Source organism: Branchiostoma lanceolatum, chromosome 1 (assembly GCF_035083965.1).
Source record: "Branchiostoma lanceolatum isolate klBraLanc5 chromosome 1, klBraLanc5.hap2, whole genome shotgun sequence".
Lineage (NCBI taxonomy): Eukaryota > Metazoa > Chordata > Leptocardii > Amphioxiformes > Branchiostomatidae > Branchiostoma > Branchiostoma lanceolatum.
In genome coordinates, this window is record NC_089722.1 from 28,256,966 (window position 1) to 28,269,025 (window position 12,060).

General features: G+C 42.4%; 1 protein-coding gene across 1 annotated transcript; it reads right to left on the reverse strand.

Moving 5' to 3' along the window:
• Window positions 1–702: 702 nt before the first annotated feature.
• On the reverse strand, window positions 703–4,633 carry LOC136446690 (serine/threonine-protein kinase pdik1l-B-like). The gene is made up of 3 exons (XM_066445165.1): window positions 4,088–4,633; window positions 2,401–2,503; window positions 703–1,967 (listed from the first exon to the last, which is right to left on the reverse strand). The coding sequence occupies exons 1-3, from the start codon at window positions 4,462–4,464 to the stop codon at window positions 1,425–1,427; spliced, it is 1,023 nt and encodes a 340-aa protein (XP_066301262.1). The 5' UTR covers window positions 4,465–4,633; the 3' UTR covers window positions 703–1,424.
• Between the last annotated feature and the right edge of the window lie 7,427 nt (window positions 4,634–12,060).

Genomic DNA, 12,060 nt, shown 5'->3' on the forward strand with positions numbered 1-12,060 from the left:
GTCGTGTTTGTTTAGCCTCCACCAGACCTTCCTACAGGGGTATGGATCGTAGAATTCGGCAAAAAAAGGAATGATTGGCCATTAGAGTCAGTCCACGGTAAGGTATATATCCCCCCGCCCCCCGGTTGCAAATGAAACCCTCTGGTGGCCAAACTTCCCTGGCAAAGTATGCTCCCTACATACTGCGTAGTTAGTCTTGTAGAGAGTCACAGTGTTTGTTGACGGTGGGCGGATGTGCAAACGTCGGCGGGAGGGAATCCCTTTCACTGGGGTCAGGCGGAGTTCGCGGGCCGGACTTCGGTTTGTGTACGTGTGAGTCCAACGGTCACTGTCAAGGCCAGTCAGTCACATGATGATATGGCGACGTCACATGGGGTGTTTAAGTCCGACTAAATAACGAAATACAACGAAATGTTGACTTGTAAAATACACATCGCGGGAAGGGGTATGATATTCCAGCGATATTCCAGTAAACAGAAGTCAGAACGCATGTGGTGGCATGTGTAAAATGAAGTCTGCTGCGCATGTATTTCGCTTTATCTGTGGTATTTCGCCATTTAGTGGAACCCAAGATGATCTAGCGAGGATAATATGGGAGGGGAGGTGCTTGCGTGGTGGGTGGGGTGAGGATGGGGTATCACAGTGGGGTGGTGGTGAAGAAAAGCAGAAGGTAGAGACATGGAAATTCACCTACGAATGTCGTCAAATATTGCACCAATGTTTTATTATATTATTTCCTAGCATAATTATCAAGGTCACTTGTGTTCAGTTCAACATGTAGTCTACCAGGATGGTTACATGTACATTGTACTTGCTTTTCTTTGCGAACACTTTCTTACTTTCTCTCTCTTTTTCTTTCTCGCTTTCTTTCTTGCCTTCCTTTCTTCCTTCCTTCCCTCTTTCTTTCCCGTTCTGTTTCTTTTTTGGAAATTAGCTAAAGCGCAGGAATGTTGGTACTAAATAGCAAAATGAATAGAAGAAAGCGCCATAAAAACACGGCCGGTCAACCTTCGCAATCAATAAGTTAGTTTTGTTTAAATACTTTGATTTCGTCTAAATTCTCCAACCTTTTTCCAGCCAAACGACCTTTTGACTAATGAGTTTACTTACGTTATTAGACAACTTGTTTTAGCTAAACTAATATCCGTAGTAGCTTCGACATTCAACTTGTGTAGGACAACAGAAATAGCTAAGCATAAAATATCTTAAAGTATACTTACTCTACCTAAGGGATCTTAAACATCTTGCAACCACCCATGCATCATAATTCAAATAACACTCCTTTCATGCACAAAATATGTTGCATGCAATAATATATGTACTGCAAATAGATATCACCTTGCGATATGTATCCTAGATAGGCTATTGCTACATTCGCTTATGATCGAAGCTGCCATAAATATGACCAGAATAGAGATGAAATCCTATCCTTGTATTAGTAGGTAAAACGACATGAGTCCACCGAGGAGGCCGACTAGAAATAAGGGCCAGAGCCCCATCAGTGCTCCGCCAACAGCGATCGCTATCCCGAGGAAAACCCCCGCCATGGCGCCGGTAGCGTTCCCGATAGCCTGCACCCTCTCGCTCACTGCCTCTGCCGTGGGCCTGTCCTTCGGGTCCGTGGACAACATGGACATCACCAGGGTCTTCAGGCTGTCCTTCCTGCTGTAGTCCTGCATGGCGACTTCGGAGAGGCGGATCCGGGACGGGCTGGTGTTCAGCGCCTGGCCGAACGGGATGTCGGGGACGATGAACGGGACGATGGAGTGGTGATCCCCGATCTTCAGTGGCGTCCGGTCCGTCAAGGCGACAAAGATGGCACCCATGGAAAAGATGTCGGACTCTTTGGTGTAGATGCCGTCTTGAACCTCCGGCGCCGTATAGAAGCGAGTCGGGGTGTCATAACGGTAATAGTAGTGAAGGAAGATGTCCTCTCCGCTCATCTTAGCTATCCCATAGTCAGTCACCTACAAGTACAAGACGTTCCATCCATAGTAAGGCGATAGGCATACTTGGCATAGAATAATGTTACCAGCTAGCCAAGACGCTGTTTAAAAGATAGTAGCACGATATTAAGATTCGTATATCTATAACGTGAGTCATCTAAGAAACAGGTCCCTTACATATAAGTTATACATAGTAAAATCGAATATAGAACATCTTCTTGGACCACTGTCATGAGCATCGCATGCAATATTTTGCATTCGGGCAATCATATTGTCATAATCAACAGCAGAAACTGATCAAAAGAACAGGAATACATGAGAAGATTTCTAAAAGTACATGCTTCATCTTTCAGATCTCCAAAGAGAGAGGGAGCCACCACTCAAGTCACTTCACCTTTAGCATGAACGCCCCCTTGCGGTTTATAATCTATCAGCAGCCATAACAATAACCCACCTTTATAGTGTACTTCATGACTGTTCGCCCTCGAACAAAGCCTCCGAACTGACTGCACACCAGCACGTTGTTCATTGTTAATGCTCCATGGACAATGTCCTTCCTGGGGTGGGAACACAACAGTTAACAATAATCCGAAAATAATTTCATCAGGTTGGTAGTAAATAGGATATGGGAGATTCTTTATACACAACCAGGTATTGATCTCACCTGCTAACGTTTCGATGTCTATCAAACACCTTCTTCAGAGCTTCTGACTGGAGTACTGCTTCTCACCGCTATAAGTAGCCGATGAGATCAATACCTGGTTGTGTATAAAGAATCTCCCATATCCCAGTTAACAATAATGATAACTTTATTGCACAACAATTGTACAAGATACAGCGTGTGACATCAACTGGTACATAACTACAGTTCCATAAAGCTAAAGCTAGTGTGTAATCTGGGATGAGAATCTGAATGGGCTTTTACAATCATTGGAGGAACATGAACCAATGGTGTGTCCTTGTTAGAATGGTATCGTGACAGTATTTTCAAAAGTCATTCTTATCAAATTCGGTAAGTAAATTGTTCTGGCCTTTATAGCAAACCTTTCCATGAGGAGATGTAAAGAAAGAAAGAAACTACACAGGAAGACGAGGAAAAATTAAGCTAACGATGTTGAAAATAACGTGCTCTGATCAATGAAAAATTATATATATATATATATATATATATATATATATATATATATATATATATATATATATATATATATATATATATATATATATATATATATATATATATATTCATCTGATATCTATTCTCGAAGACATTGTATCAGCCTCAGAGGATTTATAAACGTAAATGAAAATTTTAGTTTTAGACGGAAACGTTTCATGGTATATTGTACTAGGATAAAACTAGAATCAGGTAAACATATAGTCGTCTGTCAGGCACGACTGTTACAGAACGTTTGCCATATGTAGCCTCATCAGAAATTGAATAGCAATTTCATTTCTATGGCCTTGCCGCGACCCCTTTCAAAACAATTGTCAACTAATGGCCGATCGTTGATTGAGACGACAATTGGTAATCCTGAGTTGAATGGGCTCAACTATTTTGTCTTACTTAAACCATAGCTATAGCCCTATTTTGGAGTGAATGTTACCTAATATTGAACCATCCTTTCTAGAATTCTGTACCACAGTCCTCTTTTCGTGACAGAAGAGTTACTCATTGTTCCATCATCACGGTTTCCAATACGAAACTACATCCTTTTCAAAAGAGGCTGTGAAACCTTAATGCAGCAAGTGGCTCATCAATTTTTCATGGCGTAATTGCAGTTATCATTTCACAGTGGGTCGTTACATTCTTTTGTTCCTTGTCCTGTTGCTGACATGAAAACGTACACGGCGCGATGGATATGGACATTATTTTGTTCATTTATCCGTGTCGATCTTAGTGGAAAGTGACAACTTGTGAAAATGGAACATACTAGAACATTGGAACAATCCTACAAAACCCAAGAAGTGATATCTTGTTATTTCTCTCGAGTTATAGAAGAGAAATTATTATAATATAGTCTCAAACATTTGATCACTCATCGTAGAATAGCCATTGCTATAATAGCAATTCAGTGCAAAATGCATATATCTAAATTACAATATTGAACCACAGAAAAAAGTATACATTGTACACTAACCTGTGCAGGTATTTCACGGCCTCTGCGATCTGCATCATGAACTTGACATTTTGATTTTCGTCTGTTTCTGGGTGGAGGAGTAAGAAGTCGCTGAGCGAGCCTTCGTCGCAGTACCGAGAAACCAGCCAAAACGCGTCGTCCTGATGTAGGAACTCTACCAACCGCAGAATAGGGACCTCCGTGTCCCTCGCCTCTTTCTGTATAGCCTGTATGGCCTTTAGCTGGTTCAGGACCTCGTCGGCGTCCCTCGAGCCGAGGCGAAGCTTCTTCAGAGCGTAGGTCAGCTCTCCCTGGCCCCGGCGAGCCTCGTACACGGTCCCGAAGATTCCCTTCCCAACCTCCTTGGTTATTTCGTATCCTCCAACGGTCTGGGACATTCTGACTGGCTAAGACGACAAAATGCTGGCAGATAACACGGACGATGCAAATGTCGAGTCTCTCTGTTCAACTGTGTTCCCTTCTTTATTAACGTTAGCTGCTATGTCTGATCATCCTTCGTCTGATGTAGTCACTTTGCGGGACGTAAATTCACTTCCGCATTGGTGCTCTTTGACCCAAAACATGACGATACCATTTTTCATTGTGTGAAGATAAACATTACAACAGAGATGTTCATAAATTTCTAAGGTTTAATCTGTTTCATTACGAGTTGTTAAAGATAAAAATTCAATTTAGTATTCAAAAACTAATATACATATTATTGGACTTGGAAAACAATTTCATTCATTGAACAATATTTAACTCAACACCCCTTCTTGTTTATTAGTATGATCTCCCGAACGATGAATGGGCATGCTATTTTGGTAGAGGGCGTACGTGTACCGTATGTAGAAGGGACACGTTGCGTTAGACTATGATTCAGTAAAGTTTATATACAGCTGAGAAATATATGATGAGTATGGACTGAAGGGTGGCGTGTAACTATGGACAGAAAACAAGAACATGATTATATTAAAGTCAGGCAGACCCCCCAAAAAAATGTCCTGGGTCTCATTCAGATTTCGTGTGTCAATTTAAACTTTCAGAATCAACAAAAAGATTACCCATCTGAAGTATGATTTGTAGAATGTGTGAACTCGGAAATTGTCAATAATCAAGCACTTTGTGAGACTAGGAACTTAATGTTTCTTTTTGATATCGTAAATTCAACTGATGTGTTCAAGAATATGTATCATTGGTTTCAGCGACCAGCATAGCTACTTTGTCACCATCTAATAGCCTCTACCGGGCTCCAGAGACGGCTGGAAAGAGAAAAAATAGGCCAGATAGACAGAAAACATGCAAGAGGAGTTTAATAGTCTGCTATAGGGGTACCGTTTGCCGCTCCAAGGATGTCATATTGGACCCTCTCTCCGTAGCCGACTCCCTTAGCATACTATTCACTCTATTTGTGGCCAATTTCTACTATTTCCCAGCCATCCGCGGGGCCTGGTAGAGGCTAACCATCTCATGCATGTTCCTCAACCGTTGCTCAGCCGAGTTCTCATCCAAGCCTTTGTGCAGTTACTACACTGGTCAGTATGCGGCGTTGTCAACAGCATACTAGTATCACACGGCAATACCATGCCAGGGAGAGAGGAATTTTTATCAGAGGGCTTGGTGGATTTGATAGGAGCCTATTTTTGTCCTTCACGATGGTTAAGTCTGTCTGCAGTCCTATAGCTGGTCAAGTCATTTGATGAAGTGGTCCCGCAATTCTGGCCATGTTTTCAGCCCAATACGAGATCTGGTAGCGAGAGACTACTTCTAGAATTCACTCCAACTTTTCACACGGTTGACTAACGCTCCTCTGTTTCAAATCAAACCCCACCAGCCCAATGCCCTTGTCTGAATGGCCAATCCGCTTTATCTAATTACTACATCAAAGTGATGACCATAACGTTTTCCAGGGGGAGTTCATACAGACGACAAAGATCAGGTGGCTACAATAATAGTTGGGTAATAGTGTTATTATTACTGCTTAACTCGGCACAGAACCCTGGGTCTTGCGTTATGTGCCCCCCTCTGTGTGTCATGTCTACCTTTTATTATCTGTTGACTTGCCCACTTAAAGTCAATAAACTTTTAATCATTCTTTTGCCAGTGCCAGCGGTATCCATATACATATAAATCACTGTTTGAGGGTCGCATACCATGTTTTATTTTGATTAGAATGATGAGGGCATGGTACAAATACTAATTACGTAAGGTATTATCTTCGAGGATATTCTGTTAAGTCCAGCGGCATAGCTAGCTGAAAAGTCAGACCAATTGCGCAGATTTGTCTAAAAGCACCGAATTTGGCACACATGTAGCGGAACATATTCTTCAAAAATCTGGATATGTTGACATCTCCATATCTGATAGGGAAACCTTACATGAAAAGTAGTATCTACGGTATTGTTTACATTTTTGAAAGACGCGAACAGAAGAGCTGTACTCTAGGAAAGTCAATGAATCGATAGGCCGATTTAAACACAAATTTTCGGAGTCGACTTGGGGCTGTGTTTGAGGAACTTTAGGCTGCGAGTGGAGTTTTCCTACTAGCTAATGCTGCTTGAGTGGCCTAGGGTCCTCCTTGTACAGTCCAAGCCCACTCAAAAACGCGAGTGTAAACCGTGCCTTACATTGTAGAGAGCACGACTAGTGCAATGTGAAGAGAAAACAGGATCGCTCTGATCTGATTTCCGGTGTCAAAGCTACATCTGAAATGTCTCATTTTATCACATCTGTATCTGACCCTTCGACCTGCGTCCTTCTAGATAATCACAGACAATCTCTCAGGACAGACCGCAGGCACGGCTAGGTCAAACCTCCCACCTTCCCGGGCAATAGACTATCCCAAGGTCATCTTCTAGGTTAGTCTGATGAATCGCGCTCCTAGTGGCCAGCCGGTCCTGTGACCGCCATCCCCCAAGGTGGGGGTCAGTAACCTCCGGCCGAGAGTTTGTGTAAACGCAGGCTACTTGTAGGTATATTCGTCCAGACTATAGGACTTAATAGCTTAGTAAAAAGCACTTTAGGACAGTTTTTATTGAGTATCGGATGGAAGAGGGCAGTGAGTTGAATAAAGAAGATGAGAGTGAGTTGAATGAAAATAGACTAGTAGTTCGACAAAAGATAAATCCTCTGAGGGGGGTTGAAAAATAGACAGTTTCTTGCCAAAAATGTAATGTCATGTAATATGTATCTTAAGCCTCCGTCAAGCCATTTGTTTGTCACCATACACCTTGCTCCATTTCCTTTCCAATTTCTCCACTTGCTCTATTCCCATTTCCTACTGCACTCTTTATATATCAAAACCCACTAATCATTAAAGACGTGGGGCTTTTCATTAGCCACTGTCTCCAAAGAAAAATTCAAACGGCCTCAGTAATATATGTAGAAATAAACATTAGTTAGATGTATAGAATAGACACTTGTTACCTTTTAACGGTTTGTACCATTGCAATTAGACTATGGGCATGAATTTGCATGAATTTGCATATTTGCAAATAAAATTTTGATGTATCTTGAAACAGCTGTAAATTTACGTTTCCTACTAACTTACATGTATTTTCACACGGTGGTTTCTTTAGCCTTTCTGAGGAGTCTTTAACGTCACCTGAAAGGCTGTAGTCAAGGAGCATGTATCAATGCATCGGACAGATATAGTTTTGAGGTAATCTTCATTTATCTATTTTTTATTCATGAATCTGTAGGGTGGTCCCTTCAGTTTACTTAGTAGCTGATTTCCAAGGGAGTCCTTATGAAATTAACAAATCAAGATACAGAAAAGGTTTAAGCGTCAGTACAAGAGTCTGTAGGAAATCCGGGAGGATAGAGTTCGAAAGGACGGACAGGTCCAATGTGGAAGGAGTTAGGTTGGGCTGGGGTAAATCTGAATCGTGTTAATCCCTTTAAACGGGGGCACGGTGGGTGTCTGGTCTGATTACACACCCGACAACACTCTACACCGCCGCCACGCCTACAGATCTCGAAGAGGTGTTCCGTGTCTTCTAATAAGGGTCTCTACGGGTCCAGAACGTCAGACATACAGGCAGACAAGCGCTTCTTTCCCAGGAAACTTCTCACGGTTTTACACATCTTGGTTTTACAATTATAAGCAAACCAAACCATACCTTACCAAACCAAACCAAAGTAATGTGACATCGTCATTCGGTGTTCCAGAATGTTTGTAATATCGAAAACACCCGCGCTCCTACTGCAACATTTGCTGTTGGGCGATGATTGAATTTATTTGTTTTTGTTTCCATATCAGTGAATAGTCATTGTTTATTCTCTTATGCTGAACGGCGATAAACGCGATTATGACAATATTGTACCGAAGATTACGTTTACGGTATAATTTAAATCTTCATCAAATCATCAAATATTGACGGGACGTTCATGCTACATATGATCGTGAAACATCACGTATATCCATATTCGAAATGTGGTAATTGCCAAGACGAATTGTCGGCTAGCTTCTGTTCATTCGTTTCCAGGCCAGGTGAAGGTTGCGGAGGCTTCTCTATTTTACATCAAGACCAGATGAGAGGAACAGGCTCTTCGGATTTATTTGTGACAGCGTTTCCCTCCCATCGTTCTTGGCACCAGTCCCTGCACTTAACACAGAGTACGTGATATGTTGTCTTAGAGAAAGTCAAGGTCGAAACATGACGCAATAGATCTAGGTAAGAATACGAAACCTTAACTTGCATCCAAATACGTCAACAACAATAATACATGAATATGTCCGGTTTTGCAGCTTGTACTGTTCAGTACAAACCTGGTGTGTCATGCCATGAGGCAGTTTATCGGGTATGCAATACAAACAAACAAACAAACAAACAAACAAACAAACAAACGGTGTCGAGTTTCTATCAAATCGACACACAATTCAAGCAAGTAAGTAAATCGGAATGAACACAAACACTGAGCGTTACTAAAGCCATCCAGTTTTAGCTAACGGCATCCTCGTTCACCAGGACCCTTGGTTATTGCAGGTCGACGACACTTGCTCATGAATAATTAATGAACTAACCCTTATTTGGCACAAACGGCAGTTGTAGCTCATGAATAGTTAATGAGCTAAACCTTATTTGGCACAAACGGCAGTTGTAGCTCATGAATAATTAATGAGCTAGCCGTAACACGTAACCTGATTGGTTGATAGCTTCCCAGCGTTCTTTGCGCGCTGGCTTCCGATGAGAGGAAGCAAACGGTTTTTAACCCCTTTGATTGGCTGAAGCTGTTTTGGTGGCGATATCGTCATAACCATGGATGCCAGCCCATGTTACCAGGGCCCTTTACGCGAGCGATGTAACGTGGAGCGGAAGGGTCCTGGTGAACGAGGATGGCTAACGGTTGTAGTGACTGTTTTACCGATCGAATGTTTGCTCGTGTCAGGCATGTTCCCTGGTCTAACGTGTACCTGTAGAGCTAGATAAATGCCCAATTATACTTATCTATCCATTGCTACCCAATAGTAGCGACGTTTCTGCAGTCACATCAACACCAGCAGCATGGAGTGCTTTATTATCGTATCAACTTAATATCACCGGGCTTCTGGAGATATCGTAATATCTAGATTTATTATAGAGCTCTGAATCCCGCGTTAAACCCGGTCCTTTACAGAGTGGAAGGTATTGATTTTGTAATCGTTCACAAAGGAGAGACCGCCGGACTTGGATTTGAAGCTTGACACGGAACCATTTGTCCTTGAAAGCCGGTATTACAGCCAGTCGACATGATGGTAGCTTGTTTTCGTTAATTAGATTAGCATCGGTTTAGAAGTCGATATGTCCGGTGATGCTCGAATCAGTCCAGAGATACTGTAAATGCATTTAAGTTCGCGTGGTTTTTATTTCGTGCTAAGGCAAAAATGGAGTGTTTGCGGTGGTTTTAAGTTTGCGGCAGCGCTATACTTTAATACATGATGCTACAGTATTGGACAAAAATGTTCGCGGTGGTTTAAAGTTCGCGGTGAAACGCTCGCCGCGAAAACCGCGATCAAAAAACCACCGCGAACATTTCTGCATTTGCAGTATTTAAAGCGCCACACCACGGGAGCACAAATAACGGCTTAAGATTAAACATTTGATTTATGTGAATCCTTGACCAAATTCGACCTAATAGCACGGTAAGAAGGCGGTGTTTGTGATTTGTATTTGCAGCGTGTCTTGGTGTGCTTGCGTTGCTCCTGACAGTATGTATATACGTCAGCCGCACGCACGTTAACGTTATAGACCTAACGTCAAACGTTACACAAAGACATTCCTGACTTCTAAACGTAGTTGCCGAGACTACGCCTTTGTCTTATGATTCTGTATACCTTGGATACCATACGCACAATAGAAGTATCCTACGGTCTGGATTTATTTTGATTTATTCATTTATTTATTTGGCTGTAAAAAAGTACAGCCATGGCTACCCGACTAGCCGAAGGCTACTACAAAGGGTTATCCCTGGTAACTGAACAATATTCAAAACTCAATACAAACATTCACAAATGACATTGAGACGTTTACGCCTAAAATACATACGCAGGCGTATACAAGACAAGACTGGATCTTGCCTCACTACTCGTGTGACATTTCGGTTTGTGAAATGGGGATATTTACGACGTTCTGTGGCACTGCAAAATGTTTTATACAACTCACCGTCTGAAGTACCCCCTGTGGTGGACTTTGGCCCTTCTGACTTTGACCTTTCTCTATCGGTGAAAAATAAGATTCAGATGGCTACAAATCTGGGGCATTCTTTACTTTAGTCTACCGCCCACGCCCCCTTCTTTTTTTGGCGGGAATTCCTGGAGAGATAGCCCAGTTGGCAACGTGTCAGTGACACTTGAATGATGATAATCCGGTGTTGTCGGACACAGTCACTTCCACGTCTGTTTGATATCAATGAGGCAAATTGGTGTTTTGTCACTCGTCGTGCATTTTTGTGCAGTCAGCAGTAACCGGTAATCTCCAAGCAGATCCACGCCGGGCGCGAAAATCGTAGTATGCTAGCCAGAGAAGGTCCAGTCAGCCAGAGAGGGTTCATCAGCCCGGCGGGATCTGCCCTTAGTCTTAATGTGTCAAAGTGATTATATTTAAAAGGCTTGATCGGGTCCGTCTAAGGGCAGATCCCTGCCGGGCTGATGAACCCTCTCTGGCTGACTGGACCTTCTCTGGCTAGCATACTACGATTTTCGCGCCCGGCGTGGATCTGCTTGGAGATTAAGTAACCGGTACATTGTTTATTCCTCAAGTCTTAGTGATTTCGCAAGTATAATTTAGCTTCTTGGATAGACGAGAGAATATCGTTGACTGAAACGTGAGCGGTGACAGGACTGGTTTTGTTTCACTGTTCCAAGCAGATTTTGAGGTGGTCGGGCCATTTCCTTATCTCTACTTGGGACGACTGTACATGTAATCGTACGGCACGATCGTTTAGACCCTTGTAATGCCTAGTGCGTAACACATAGGGCAGGATGCTAAGTTGATGTTTCAGTAGCTGAGCAGGGAATGTTTTTACAGGGAGGGGTTGCTAGCCTTCCCCTGAAAGACTGTACTAAAACGTTTACAATCGTTCACTCCAAGATCTACTTAGAGATTAGGTTCAAGTTGTTGACGTATCCGCCTATAGGTTTGGATCACTCATCATTATATATGTAACAGTAAGCCACCCTGCGTGGACTCTGGTGAAGGCTGGCTGCACGCCATACATTCTTTTCCAACCTTCAAAATACATTGTACAAGGAAGTGTTTTTGAGGAATATCGAAAATTCTGATCTCTCCCAGGACCATGAAATGGACATTTAGGATAGTGCAATATAATTTATGAGCCACCCTTAATGGTTAGTCCATTTTTGTAGTTTGGAGGGTAGCCAGGACCTCTTTTCTTAGGACTAGAGACTGTATCTTAGGACAGAGCGAGGATGTTTGGGCTTTAACATTAGCGGCAACGAGTAATTACGCAATGGATATCTAACAAAAATGGTACTAATGGTACTAGAAATAAAA

Bases quoted from the DNA above. Each gene is read 5' to 3' on its own strand.
- LOC136446690 (XM_066445165.1), bottom strand. From the start codon at position 4,464: ATGTCCCAGACCGTTGGAGGATACGAAATAACCAAGGAGGTTGGGAAG. The intron at 2,504-4,087 runs GTTAGTGTACAA...TTCCCACCCCAG, and splicing joins GCCGTGAAATACCTGCACAG to GAAGGACATTGTCCATGGAG. The intron at 1,968-2,400 runs GTGGGTTATTGT...TTGTACTTGTAG, and splicing joins TCATGAAGTACACTATAAAG to GTGACTGACTATGGGATAGC.